At 33.3% G+C, this 15,670-nt stretch overlaps 1 protein-coding gene across 4 annotated transcripts in view; it reads right to left on the reverse strand.

The window, feature by feature from the left end:
- Positions 1 to 449: 449 nt before the first annotated feature.
- ANKRD17 (ankyrin repeat domain 17) overlaps positions 450 to 15,670 on the reverse strand; it is a 175,378-nt gene continuing 160,157 nt past the window's right edge. For all 4 annotated transcript variants that reach the window (XM_037829953.1, XM_037829952.1, XM_037829955.1 and 1 more), the window contains 5 exons: positions 14,265 to 14,462; positions 3,688 to 3,936; positions 2,975 to 3,153; positions 2,297 to 2,461; positions 450 to 1,589 (listed from right to left, as the gene is read on the reverse strand). In XM_037829953.1, the coding sequence (XP_037685881.1) occupies positions 1,530 to 1,589; positions 2,297 to 2,461; positions 2,975 to 3,153; positions 3,688 to 3,936; positions 14,265 to 14,462 (851 nt within the window). In that variant the 3' untranslated portion in view covers positions 450 to 1,529. The remainder of the gene's footprint in view (positions 1,590 to 2,296; positions 2,462 to 2,974; positions 3,154 to 3,687; positions 3,937 to 14,264; positions 14,463 to 15,670) is intronic.

The following is a 15,670-nucleotide window of genomic DNA, read 5'->3' on the forward strand; positions in this document are numbered from 1 at the left end:
TTTACCTGAACCTTAATTAATGTTTGTTTTATTAATGTGAAGTTAATATCTAGTTTAAAACAAAGGCATATTGATAGATACATTATTTCACTTTTATGCTTATGTTCTTTTACATTTCAACCATATTCTTTTTCCATATGAGCAGGGTAGGACACATATTCTTCTTAGATATTTTACTGTTTATTGTTTCAAACGAATGAAATATATAAATCCCATCAAGTAGTTTAATGTGGCTCTGCATCCTATATAAACAGGTTAAAGAGCGACTTTTATTGTAATCTGTATATTCATGTATCTACCAAAAATTGTCTTAATGACAAGTGGAACATTTCTTCTATTACTTGGCCCAAGTTGGCTGCTGAACCCTTTCACTGATAATATACCATATACAAATGCAGTGAACAAGAAGGCTTTAAGATTGGGAAAAAAAAGAGATATTTTCCAATAAATGACTGAAACCTGGAATTTTATGTTGACTTTTGGTTACTGGAAAGCCAATATTAAGAATCAATACTGTCCAAAACAAAACAGTACACTGAATTGTTTAATAATAAATGGTCTATTAAGCGCTTCTATCTTAGATATGTTGACTGGGAACCAGTGGCGGCTTTTCAAACTCTCAGAAAGTCAAAACATTTTAAGATTAGAAGAAACCACTGGGTATGATGAAGGTGCTCCACCTCTGTAGCAGCCACTACAATGAACATCTTTTGAGAAGTGTTTTACTAGCAGCAAGAGAATTTTACTGGTATTAGTGGTAAAGGTGAAGAGAGAACGAACAGTTGAAGAGGGAAGTGCGTATTAGTTTTAAAGGTGTGAAAAGATAATAAAGACACACGGAAAAATGAGAAATTTCTTCTTCTATAAGTGCCTTGCTACAAACAAAGCAGAAAGAGAGCAAGCTGGTTATTTTAAAAGCCAACGTAGGAAAACATCCACTGATAATGCCCTTTGTTTTACTTTATACTTAAATTACACAAGTAGAAAAGTTATGCTTATTAATAGTTTAATGTATGAAGGAAACATCCAGATTTCTGAATATGAAGGTACATATCTCACATTAATTTAAGTCTACATAAAGTAGAGCCTCTATACTGACATATTGAAATTTACCTTCTGCTTAGCCTTTTCTGTTATGTAAACAATTGTACATTTATTTGCCATTCTAAAACTTCAGGATCAAGTTTACATAATTTTGCTAAATTTCCGTGTTTGCTCAGAAGCAGTTTACAGTACTAAAACCAACCAGCCAAAGAACAGCTTCAACAGAAAAGTTAAGTTCAAAGGGGAAGAGGGAAAGAAAAAAAGAAAAATAAGAAAAATGCTAACTAAGGTAAAACAGATGATGATGGGGAATGGGCAGTCACAAATGTTCACAGAAAATAGGTCAGTTAGTAAGTTCTTCTGCAAAAAGCCTACACACTTCAGTCAAGCACATCAGTAGAATGATTTGGGAGCATAAATTTTTTTCGGCCACTTGTGATTTCCACTGAATGAAAACGAATCTGCAGTCTAACAAGTTATCTTCATCAGCCAAGCTGGTTCATATGCACACTGTTCATGTGAGGTGCCCAGGGTCCAGTCCACACCTGTAAATACAGAGCATATCTTTTACTAATATGTAATCAACATATATTTGATTAAAATAACTCTTTAAAACTAAGAATGCTCTTCATATCTATGGACTAAAACACACAATTTATGAGATACTAGGAAATAATGGAGAAAAGCAATGATAAAACTTTTATCTGTTGTTTTCCTGCCTCTCTTCTTATCCTTCAAACAAGATTTGATTTACCACAATTAAAAAAAAAATCATTATCTGAATACATACAGATTGATGGTTATGGAAAGAAAATGAATCAGCGATATTAAAAATACACCAAAATAAGCTAAAATTTATAACTCTTCTGTGAATTTTCAGAGTTAATTATATATTCTGTTTTGACATTTATAAATACTTTTAATAACCTCTTGGTGACCCTTTTTCACAAAACTAATAAATTTTGAAGTGTTACAGTATGATAATCACTTTGTAACTTAAAGTCTTTTACTTATCATTTGCAACACAACGATATCTTCAAAGCCTCTCAAAATTTTAGCTACAAGCCACTTCTTCTGCTCCCATTTCCCATATTCTTATACTATATTTTAGCTATATTAAATTGCCCTCAATTTCACCAACTTTCCATATTTGCTATACTCTCTCACTACCATGGATTTACCTATATTCAATTTGTCTTGGCATTTCAAAAATGCTTAAAAAAATGTTTGTTCACTGAATTATAAGCCTTACCGTTTGAGGACCATTATTTTCTGTGGAGCTTGAAACCATCTTAATCAGTGAATTCCACGAGGGGTCTGCAGCATGAGGGCCATTAAATATGGGTCCCCCAGCACCATCAGGAATAGGTGCTACTGGAGGAATCATTGCATTCCCATACACAGAAAAAGGCATACCCTTGAAGAAGGAGGGGAAAAATATATATATAAAATGCACATTTTAATCACTGTTTACTTTTTCCAATATAATAAATAGCCTTAAAATTGGTATTTGAAACTTCATCTCATTTGGGGAAAGTATTAAGTTATCTGGAGAATATAAAAATTATTTTCCTGCTCTACTTTTTTTTTTTAAACTTTATCAAAAAATTTAAAAAAACATTTCAAACAAAACAAAACAAAGGAATAAGAAAAACAAATTATTTTCCATTATATGATTTCTTCCATAATTAGATTATTAATAAGCCTACTATAACCAGATTACTTTCTTAAAAAATCCTCTTCTCTTCTAAACAACTGGGCCAAAGACAGGAATTACAAATGTTTATATATTGGCTAGATTTGACCTGTAATTGTCAAGTCCAAGCCTCAGGATCCTTTTACAAATATTTACCCACTTGGAAGTGAAACAAGGCTAAGAAAAAGAAAAACATTTAGAAATAATAAAAAGGCCTATTTAAATCACCATTACCCCAACTTTAGGAAAGTCCATGTATCCTGCAGGAACATGTTGATGGAATGTACCAGAAGGAGTTACAATTCCTGTACTATCTCGCTCCATTGCTTGATGCTGTGAAAACACTCCTGGATCAGACATTGGCCTGTGAATCATAGGATTTCCCATTCCAGGGTTACACCAGTCTACTTTGTCTGAGGGAAAACAGGAGGAGAAAAAAAATTGATGACATTTAAAATCAAAGGAAAGCAAAATAGATTATTTTATATGACATATTTCTATATAATACTGTCCACATTAACTTGTGGATCCTTGAGAGTAATGACCCACTTTTATAAATTTATTGCAGTATTTCCATATTTGTAGATGTATAATAGTGTAATAAAATAACCAAAATATTTTGTGTTACAAAACAAAAGAAGCTACATAAAACCTAAACAGGCTCAAAGGAAATACTAACATCTCTTTAATATGATGAAATGAAGAATAAGCACATGCTTCCATTAGATTATTTTCAGGAAGCAATGATAAATAAATTCAGTGGGAGATCACACAGAAACAAAAAAAAAATTTCTAGACTCTTAAAATAAAAATGATTAAGTAGTCAAAACAAAGAGATATGAATACAGATCTTTTAAAAGCGATTATGAAAGTTAAATAATGTTTACAATATTATAGTTAATGTATAAACTTAATTTCTAGACAGCAGGAAAACAAATCATACATACCTTGATTGCCACCAATTCCTTCAAAGGACCAGATCCCACTATGCCCTACTGATGTGGACAAGTTACTCCCAATAACAGATGGAGCTGAAGTTCCAGTTTGCCTGATACGTGCAGAACGTTCAGTCCCAATAGGGACTGGAACTTTTCTGTCCTGAGAGACATTGCTGGCCTTTTCTGACCCTAATGGTACTGATGATGGGGCAGGAGATGGTGCACGCACTCCAGAGGATACCGACTGTGCAGGAGAATCTGAAGAAAACATATTTTGAAACAGTTCAGATGTCATCTGTAAAGCATGTAATTTTGAAAAACCAAATCTTAAATTCTGAAAATATGCATTCACCAAAGGAAAATGAAATATAAGAATAATGTTTAAACAATACATTATGCATATTAAAATTTGTCAAAAAATTTCATGACCTTTGGTCATTTTTTAATTTGGCCCACAATTTTTCCATTTAATTAGTTGCATGATAGAACATGAAAATATCAATGCTGCAAAGTAGTCAACTACACACGTAATAAACCATAAAACAAAAATTTAAATGAATTAACTCCTGACACTGAGTAAAATAAAATACCAGAGCAATGAGAAGGTACTTTAAATTTTAAATTAAAAACAAACAACAAAAACAAAATGGAAATAAGGAAAAAGTATTGCCTATATCATCAATCACCAAATTATTCCTTAGAAACACCTGTTTCTTGGTGTGTTATAATGAAAAGACAAAGGTACTCAGGTATCTAATAAATCTGAAAAATCCAGGTTAAGAAAAAAGATAAGTTTCTTTAAATCAGAACTTCACAGAACCTTTCACCTGCTGATAAAATTCCAACAGAAGGCTATCCTCAATGCCAATATTTTCGTATTGTATTTTATCAGTATTCAGCAGAACACACTTTTGGAAATGACAGCCTAAGCTTTACTTATCAAAACAAGGTGGGTTTATAATATAACCAATCTGGAAATATTCATTAGTGATTCAATCCCTGTATACATAACTTAGAAGAAGGAAAAACAAAAAAAACTTTTCATGTGAAAAGTTAAAGTATCAATCACGTTTAAACTTAAATGGTATAAATGGTGGAAGAGCTTGAAGCTTAAAAAATCAAAACTAACCTGCAAATCCACAATCTAGCTGCCTGATGGTATGCTCTAGACATAGTCCTTTAATAATATTTTTCCATTTAACTGTCTATGTATTTAAGTTTCTGGTATATATTTATTTATGTGCATGCAGATGTGTTTATGTATGTGTACAGGATGTGTTTGTGTGAATCTCCAACCAAAGGGAGTCAAGTATTTAATAAATGTGTAAAATCTTCCTACCTCCCTACCCACTTATCTACACACACATTATGCAAAAGCATAGTGATTCTACTTCCCAAGGTACTTAGGAGAGAATTTAGAAGATAAAGAAAAATTAATTTATACTATTAGCCATAGTATATATTTAAAAAGACTTCTCATCCAGGGAATTTCACAAGGCCCACAAAGAATCTGGGATTCTTACACCTGGAGAAGGGAAAGCTGTGGGTCATTAAAAAAAAAAAAAAAAAAAAAAAAGACTTCTATATATTTAGAATTTAAACAGAGTTGGAAAGAACTGTGGAGATCAAGTCCATTTTACTAGAGCTCTCACAGGTCAATTTTGGTTAAATTGATGTTCCACCTCTCATTGAATTGTAGTGACAATTAAACGAAAAAATAGATGTGCAAGTACGTTATAAATTATAACTTATAAAGAATGATACTTTTAAGGAATATAAACATGAAACATATGAGCTTGTTATCTGTAAAAGTAAACCAGGAAAACCCATCCCCTCTAATAAAAAATTTTAATATATCTGTTGTGGTCATGGATCCATCAGCAATATTTGACAGCATTCACTTTTCACAGATGAAGCTTTAAGGCAGTTATAAGTATTTTTAAAATTCATGAAATTTTCCCATTAAAATCACACTAGTATAAAAGGGAATTCTGGTAAGCAAGAGGGGCAGCAGCACAGGTTTTGATTCTTTCCAAATCCTTCCCCTCCTTATCCAAAAAAGCCTCTTAAGTTTGCAAAACCAAAAATTCATGGATGACATCTATAAGAAAACTAACAGATGAGGTATCCAAAAGTAAAAGTGAATGGGGACAAACCACCAACAGCTATTAAGACTCATGTTGTATCAGAATTTGTGTGGAAGGAAGCGATGAAGAATCTGTCAGACCTGAGAAGGGAAGATTGGAAGAACCTGAAAACAGTGAAAGGTACCCATTGGAAAGTGGGGCAGGCCAATAGGAGAATAGGGGGTGAAATTGTGAAGGTTTTGCCAGCTCATAGGTGACTGCAAAGGGTACACAGTAAAGTCTGGAAAAGCTGGAGCAATCCAGCTTTATCCAAAGCCTTATGCCTTTCCAACCTGCAGAAGTCTCTTTCCAGGACAACGTCCCATACTGATAAGGAACTTCTGGGAATAAATTCCACTTTGAGCAAGAAACGGATAACAGAAGTAAAGAGAAGATCCAGTCAAAAGTGGAGCAGAATGGCTGAGACCAAAGGTGGGGGTGGGGAGGAGGGGAGGAGGAGAAGGAGGAAGGAGGAAAAGTTGGGGGTGAGGATAAAAAAGCCAGGAGACTTAATGAAGTACAGGCTGTATTTGTGTAACCGAGAAGTCAGGATTTAAGGACTGAATGTGATTACTGAATCATTATACAGATATTCCATTTTACTTTCTGGTATATTAGAGTAGAGGGAAATATCTGAAAGCTAAATTGTATTCCAGCTGCCTTGATCTCTGATAATGATTTTATAGCCTTTATCTTGCGCCCTTGTGATTGTAAAAACCTTCATTTGTACCTATTTATGCAGTTTTTTGACTTCCAAGTCTTATGATCACTAAAGACAGCCCGTAATGTTATTAAAGAAGGGACTTCGGTCAGCCCAGAACTAACCCAATCCCCAGTCCAAAGTTATCTTTGGATAACTGGATCTAACCAAAATGGGCCCGCCTGAAACGCCCAGTAGCTTAGACTTTAACCTACAAGTCACCTATAACTTACTATAATACTAAAGATCATGCCCATCATCATATTAAGGCTGCCATTTTCTTACATACGTTCTGTGACTAACCATGTAATCAATCTGTGCATGCTCAATAATTAGATCACTTGTAATTACATCATCTGGGGCCATTGTGCTCATTATCCTAAAACCTGCCTATCTTTTGGTACTATAAGACTATAAGAATTATTGCAGTTTGGGGAAACAGATTTTGTACCGATAGGCCATCTGTTCTCCTGCTTTGCGCCTAGCAATAAAGTCTTTCTTTCTTTGAAACCCTGGTGTCTCACGAATTGGTCATTTGTGTGCACTGGGCAAAAGAATCTACCACTTTGGTCTGGAAACATTTGTGCATACTTCCCAACAACAACAAAAGAGGAAATTTTAGAGTCTTTAAGCTAGAAAAGATATCCTGACCCATCCATTACTTCTAAATGTTCCGGAAAACTTATTTCACTTAAAAATGTAAAACAAAATAAAACTGCAGTATACAAAGCTATTATATAAAATAAAGAGATACTGTCCCATAACATCCCTGTAAACAATAAAAGCATACCAGAAAGAAAGCTATAACCTAATATTCCAAAGAACATCAGAATGAAAACTATTATCTAGTATTCCAAAATGAGCTAAAAGAAATGAAAAAGATATGAAAGAACAATTCAGAATTAGAAAAATTGGACATGAGGTGACAGAACTCAGGAGAGTATTAAAAGTAAAAGAAAAAATTATTTCAGAAAGCACTAAACTCCAAAGAACATAAGAATATGTAAACATGAGATAAAGTTTAAAAAAAAAAAAAAAAAAACTACATGTTAAAAGGGTGCACTTACAGATCTGCGAAAAACCAACCCAGAACCACTAATACCAAGGCATAGTCTAATAAACCACAAGACTTCAAAGAAAAAGAAAGACCTACCTCCCCTCAGCCTAATTCTTGGAGCCTGTCCTAACCTGTGTGTTGGGTCCGGTTTCCCTTTTCTTTCACGTACCCTTCCAAAAAACAAAACAACCCTCTACATTCTGTTTAAATGAACAAAATAACTAGGCTTGTCTGCTAACCCACCCATCTAACAGATTTGCTCTGTCCACAGATTCTGCCATCTCACTAGCAAAAATTTGTATTAGATGACTGTTTCCTGCTTCCTCTCTGCAGGCTTACTGGATGGACTAAGGATGAGAACCTGACCCAAGAATGATCCATTTCAGGCTAGCCAGCAATCTACTGGCAGTCTGACTTGAACATATGAGCTGAGCCAATCACATTCCTTTGAGGAAGTGGCAAATGATAAACAGAGAAAATCTGTTCATTCAACTATGAAGTTGAACCACTGAGGACCATATGAAGATGGCTAGGTCTAAAGAGAGCAGGAAAAAAGACTCACAGGAAATTGAAAGACCATGAATGAGACCATAAAGCCTCTAAGATAGAGAGAGAGAACAGCTATCTTCAATTCTGGATGGTTCTGCATATCCTTATAGCAAGCACCATTTTCCTTGAGACATGCTAGATGGGTTTATATTCCTTGCCAACAAGAGAGCCCTAACTAAAGTACTTTTTTCATTTCTAATTATTATAATTCTTATAATTATGAAAAAGCAAAATCTAATTCAGAATCATGTTATTTAATAATATGCCAACCTTACACTGGAGAAGAAACAGGTTTTACAGGCTGGGGTAGGTCCAGGTTTTGTGGGGCCTGAAGCTTATACAATTTGGGGTACATTTTTAAGAAAAAAATTATAAATACAAAATTAGGCACAGAATCTTGGAAGGGGTCCGTGCAAAATGAGGTCCCCTAAAGCTTAAGCTTCATTAGCTTCATGGGAAATCCACCTGAGTGTAGAAATGAAGACAAAGTCCTGAGTTAAAAGTGAAAGAGCAATGTGACTTAAAAATTTTTCAAGTATTCCTGCAGAAAAATTATAATGTATTTTTTTTCCTCATGTCTTAGGTTCACCGTTTACTAAACTGCAGTAGAACATGAGATTAACATGGTTGGTCACGGTCAGCAAGAAAAACTGTTTTAAAGATAAAGAAAATAGAATAGAAAATACCAGCATGAAATACACATTATAAGGATAAGTACTATTTTGTAAATATATAATTTCAGCTAATCCACATACATAAGTACATGTATATTGGTTCACAATGTAAAATATATATTTTTTAACTGTGAGTCATAGTTTAACAAGTTCAAAAAAGCTACTATATTAATTTCTTCCTTTTAAAACTACAATGTTTTTTATCCTTCATTGTTTTTTGATCCTAACACGGTTTTATAACATTGAATGTCAAAATGACCCACTGGCAAAATATGCCAAGGACTGAAACCCACAGACCAAGCCCACAGTCAGTAACCAGTGTACAGACAAGTTGAGTGTTGATAGGATAAACTTTAGCAATTTGCATGGGACAGAGTATCAGCTGAAGATATTGATTTCTGCAGGGCCTGTATGCAGAGGGCTCTTGGGCATCACCATTCTATAGTTCTGGGGCATCAAGAAAGGGATCTTTGCTTTCTTTCTTTTTTTTAAAAAAAAGAAGGAACCTGTGCCATCCACATCCCAACTTAATTTGCCAGAGTCCCTGTATCATGTCCTGATGTCCTAGAATGGGTAGGGGGATTTAGGGGGAGCATGGGGAGCAGAGGGAGAAGAGAGGTGGAATGTATGAGAAATGCGAAAGAAACTGCTGAAGTACATACAACCAGCTAATATATTGTGAAAAATGCATCATTATTCTGCAGTTAGTAGCACAACAGCATTCAGAATAGCAACTTTTAAGAAAAGTAACTAGATACTGAAAATCTGTACTGAAATTATACAAAATTATAAGAGTACCATAAACAAATAAAAATACAAAATTATATTGATGTGAAAACCAATTAGTTGTCCCTTGAAAGAGGTGTTGGAAGCCAGACAAATAAACTAAATTGTCATTGAAAAGTGACAGTATTAAGCGAAGAAAATGCAAATGATAAAAATTCAATATTAGAGGTGAAAGTATGAGGGCCTTAATCATTAGAATGGTTTCAAAGTAATGACTTTCCAATATTCCTTCTATACTTAATTGTCACACTACTGTCCTTTCAAGCTGCCTCCTATGTCCTTTTAACATATCCCCATCATTCTGAGCAATCAATTACTTTCTGACACAAGACTCCTCATACTTTCTTTGTCCTAATGAATTGGCCATTTTTCAAAGAAGCCCTGGTTCCTTTTAGTGGGAAAAGTCTGTCCAGACTGCTACTGAGGATTCATTGCTTCTAGGTCCTTTCAGTAGATAGAACCAGGGGAGAAATGGCAATTTTATAAGATTTAATCTAATATATATGCAATCTAAACATCATGAGTTCACACTGATCCTTTATAATTCCAATCTAATGCCTCAGATTCTTCCTTGCCTTACTCCATTCCAAATTTCTCTCTTCTCTCACAGTGAGAACCCAGGATCCCAACATCATGAATATATTTATTCGTTCACTTGCTCAATCCTACAACATATTCCAAATAATTTTATTTGCCCACCTGCAATATTATGAAAAACAAATCTCCTCAGTAGAGTTGAAAATATGTCTGAAGTCCGTCTTAAGACTGAGGGTACAAAATACTGCATTCAGGAGTTTCTTGTTTCTTTTTCTTTCAGCCAAGTTTATGCTACTCATTTGAAATATAGATAGGTTCATGTTTCTATTTATAGTCAGTTTTAGCATTTTTTTTTCCTTCATCAATATTGGTTTAATTTCATTTTTTTAAATTGTAAACATTAACATGGTTAAAGCAAACTCATACAAAAGTTTATAATCAGGAAAGTACTTCATTCCCCATTCACTTATACTTCGTGCCTAAAAGTCTGATGAGGAATAAGATCTTCGCCCAATCTCAAAATAATTCCCCATAGATTATTTATTAATTACAAAGAGAAAATGATAACTTCACAGTGCAGAAATCTGAGACACATTATCTTAACCAAGTGATCAAAGTTAACAGCATCCATAATGGTACAAACTGACATTATATGCCTTCTGATGTGATGTATTGAGAAGGCTATAATACTGCTTACTGAAAATTCCTGCCAAAAATACATAACCTAAATTCAGTAATGAAGAAATATCAGAAAAAAAATTGATGGGCATTCTACCAAACACCTGGCATGTATTCTTCAAAAAAAGAAAAATCTGTTTGAAAAACAAAGAAAGGCTGAAAAAACAGTTTCAGATCATTTGAGACTAGAGAGACATGGGAACGGAGTGCAATTTGTGATTTTGATTTGAATCTTAGATGAGGGGAAATAATAAATGAATTATAGGGACAACGGATGCATGTGAATATGGACTATATATATTAGAAAATAATACTGTATCAATGTTAAATGTGCTAAATCTGGCAACTGCATCATAGTTGTGTAAGAGAATGTTCTTGTTTTCAGAAAACATAACCTGAACTAAAATTTAGGGGTAAAATGACTTGATGTCTGCAATTTACTCTCAAATGGCTCATGAAGAAAATTTTATACACCCTCCTATTCCAAACACACACACATACACAGGGCAGAGAGGGTGGGGTGGGAGGGAGCAACATGTTAATTGGTGAATCGGGGAAAAATATGCAAGAATTTTTTATGCTATTTTTGCAAGTTTGAAATTAATTTTTTTAAATAAGAAAGTCAGACATGAAAGATATAATCAAATGCAACCTGTAAACCTTGATTGGATCCTGGATCAAGGGGGGAAAAACAGCTATAAAAGATGTTTGGGACAATTGGGGATATCTGAATGTGGACTGCATATCAGATGATACTACCCAATGTTAATTTATCCAGGTGTTTGATAATGGCATTGTGGCTGTGTAAGAGAATGTCCTTTTTTTTAAAACAATAAAGTTGTTTTAATATACCTAATGAAGGCAATTTCAATGACTTCAATGACATCTTGTGTCAACAATGTAGCAATGTATTAAAAAGCATGTATTTAAAAAACTTAACGTTGGTGAGTGAACATATCTCAATAAAACTGCTAAAAAAAACCCCACAAAATATAACTTGTATGGGTTGCTTTAAAAAAACAAAAACAAAAACAAAAAACCTTCACCCAATGCTTTTTCAACAAAAATATCTAATGAGCATAAAGCAAAACTAAAAACCCCACCAAATCCCTGGACAAAACAACCCATCCTCTGTGAATTTTATCTAAGAGTTTCTGAAATATGTATTACCTGGAAAAAAAAAAACAGTAATATTTATAAGTGTGCGTTTATTATATTTTTTAAAATCCTCTACTTCTGAGAATTAACTTATTTTTAAGATTAACTACCAAAAAAATTTCAAGCAACACATTTAAATCAGCAGTCATATTGTAGTTTTAACTCCTTATGAATATGGAATTTTAAAAAATCTTTGTTTTTATATACATAATAGGTGAATACCAATCACCTATATGTAGACATTTTAAGGAAAATGTTTATTCCTATGCTGGTTTAGTTTCAGTTCAACAGACTCAGCAGACACTGCCCACATGCACTATATATTTAGAGGTACGAATTAATTTTAAGAAGAGTCTATAAAAAAACTTCAAATAAAATCATTCTAAAAACAATGTATTTCAGAATTTATTCATTAGTTATTTAAAAATTTTTGCACTCCTGTTCCTTTATTAGCATACATTTAAGACTTGACTATACAATTCTTAAATTACCTTTTTTGCAGGTTTCACTATTAGTCGCACAATTCGAAAACTATTAAAAAATAGGACTAACGTGTATCATCATCACCATTCTCATTCTTACTATCATCATCAAGAAAAAAAAAATAACAGCAGTAGCCAACCTATACATTATTTCATAGGTATTAACTCAATTTTCACAAATCGGAAAATTTACATCCACCGAAGTGACTTGTCTAAGCTCACATAGCTGCTAATAAGTGTTACTGACAAAGGCTAACCTTGGGGGAAATTAACTTGACCAGCGCCTACAAGCTCAATAAATGTATTATTATTAGTTTAGTATATAGTTATTAGCTGTATTACAAAAGGGGTTCTTTGGTAATCCCAATAATTTTACTTTTATCTTAGGATTTTTAACATCCTAACACCCTAAAATCTCTTCAATTCTTGTCTCTAAAGAGAAGCCTTGAATGAGATAAAATTCCAACTGAAAATACAGAGTGAATTACCTTCCATTCTTCAATATACACTTGTTGATCTTCCTAATAATAAACTAAATAAATATCCATATTCCTCTAGTATACAGAAATTTTTGTTGCATTAAATACAGCTTTAAATAACGCTATAACATTTTATCGTAATCTAGATAGTTAAGACCAAAATGTGATAACCAGCTATCTATTACACTTAATTTCAGTTACACTTAAGTACTCTACTTAATGAGTTTATGTAAATAACAAGCAATGTAACACTTTTACACTATGTCAATTATGACTAAAGAATTTTTTAACCCTTTTCAAAGATACAGTATCTTCAATGAGAACTGCCATAATTTTTTTTTTTTTTTCCCTTCCATGGGTACATTATTTTCAAACTTCTTACATTGTTTTGGGAATATTTCTAATTTATGACCATTATTTTAAATTCTAAATTTTCTTAAAATATCTTCTCATTTAGGGACTCTCTTGTGCAAGAATACTCAATATGGTTTCTTTATGAGTGCCTTTATTATTGGACAAACTCAGGAGAACTATACAATATATAAATCCTTTATAGGCTACAACTTACCCCATGCTTTAACTGGCATGACTGATACGTGACTTCAAATATTGGCATTTTTACTTCTTTTATCCAGTTATCCAGTTATACACGATTACCTATTCTAGCATTGGTATTTGAAGAAAAATGGATTTCTATTTTATAATTTCCTCAAAGAGGAAGTTATAAGATGATGTTCTATATCCACCCAAAATACTTTACCAAAGGGGCAAAAAAAGATATACACAGGAATGAAGGATATGTCTCTCTTAATGGGAGTTGAACTCTCTATTGGTGACTGATTTTATGTAGTTTGAATATCTAATCACTGCTTCAAATGTCTGATTACAGATAGAAATCTACATCTGATAATGTGAAATCAGTTGTGTTATTTAAGTAGTAGAGGAGATTTAAAGGTTGACAAAAAGCACATGATAGTCATACTTTTTAAATTAAGGCAAGACATCTTTCTTCTTGGTAGCTGTATTACCAAATAAAACTAAATTTAAATTAATCGTAGATTATGAGGACTAATTTTTTTCTCCAGAAGTGAGCCCTCCTAGCAACAAACTTTATTATCACATTCTAGGTTTCATAAAGCCTAGGATGATTCCAATAAGTATAAAACCTGGGAATTGTTTTGAAATTCCTCCTAATTTCATAGATTGCCAACGCCAAGAGTACAAATGACATTTTTATAATACTAAATTATGATGGGGTTTAAAATTTTAAAATCTGAAACTTAAAAAATAGAAAACCTTTTATTTCTAAAGGAATATATATGCAAACTCTTAATATGGAATTACACTGTATAATACTCACCATTTGATGCTGATGAACATGGAGTCAACAAACTAAGTGGGGAAAAATGTTGTCTGTTAAAGTTAGTAGCTGTGGGTGCTCCTCCTAGGGGTGCCCCAGGTCCATACATTTGACCTCCTGAAAGGTTTGAGGCAAAGTTTCCCAAATGTGTAGAAGAAGGTGTTACAGAACCATATGGTGGGTCCATATTGACAATACCTATAATATAGGACATCATAATAATTTATAATAGTTTTAACCCCAGGAGACATAATTACTAAAACCTAAAAGTTCAAGAGGTCCCAAACATATCCAAAATTACATAAAAAATATTTTAGATTACTAAAGAAATTTCTCTTTAGTTACTTCTTTCAGTCCATTGATTCCTCATATTCTCCTGTTTTTTAAGAAGGAACAATTATCAAGGAAAATATATTAATATTTAACTTTAATATCTCATATTTTATTAACTCATAGAATACATGTACATTCAATATCAATACTGTAATTTGGGTTTAATGGCTAAGGAGTTTTATAAAAGTTTACCCTTCAAAAGCTACAGGGGAAAAAAAAAAGGCTATATATACATATATATATATATATGCCTCTACAATGGAGAGGACCTGATGAAAAGTACCTTAAGTAAGTGGCCATACTTTTATACCCAATAGTGTGACAATGTGTCATTGAGTGTCTCCTGACAGAATGCAGTGGGAGCTTCAAATCATCAACCTATCTGAGGCTCCTGCCAGAGATGTCTGGCCTGAATCTAATCATGAGGAAACAGATGACTCTGAAATGTGGGACATTCTGCAAGACAATTAGACTTTCCAAATGATTCAGTGCCAAGAACAGAGGGAGGTTATGGGATTTTCAAGACTGGGAGAGACCAAAGAGAAATAAGGACTGAAGGCAATGCCTGAAATTTGATTGGATCCTGGATCAAAAAAAAAATAAAGAGAAAAAAAGGCATAAAGGATGTATTTGGGATAATGGTACTGTATGTTGAGTGCTGTACTGAATTAATGTAACAGTGTAACTGTGCAGGCAAACATCCCTGTGTTGGAAAGATGCATTGGAAAGTATTATAATGTTGGAAACATAATTTCCCATGATCTGCAAAAGGTGGGGAGGAAAAAGGAGAGAAATAGAGAGGGGAACAGGAAGTGGGGGAGGAGGAGAAAAGAAGGGCAAAGAAGGGGGAGAGAGAAGGGAGGAGACAGATAAGAGAGGGGAAGAGAAAAAAAAAAGAAGAGGAGGGACTGAAAAGATGTTAATGATAGAAGAAGAAGGTGAAGTTATATAGGTGTTTACTATTCGGTTTATTCTATTCCTTAAATTTTTATGTGGTTTAAACATTTTTTTTAAACAAAAAAATTGAAAACAGATTTGCATATAAAATATGAATGGACAAATTAGGTACACAA

The sequence above is a fragment of the Choloepus didactylus genome, chromosome 3 (genome assembly GCF_015220235.1).
Source record: "Choloepus didactylus isolate mChoDid1 chromosome 3, mChoDid1.pri, whole genome shotgun sequence".
In the NCBI taxonomy this organism is placed as follows: Eukaryota; Metazoa; Chordata; class Mammalia; order Pilosa; family Megalonychidae; genus Choloepus; species Choloepus didactylus.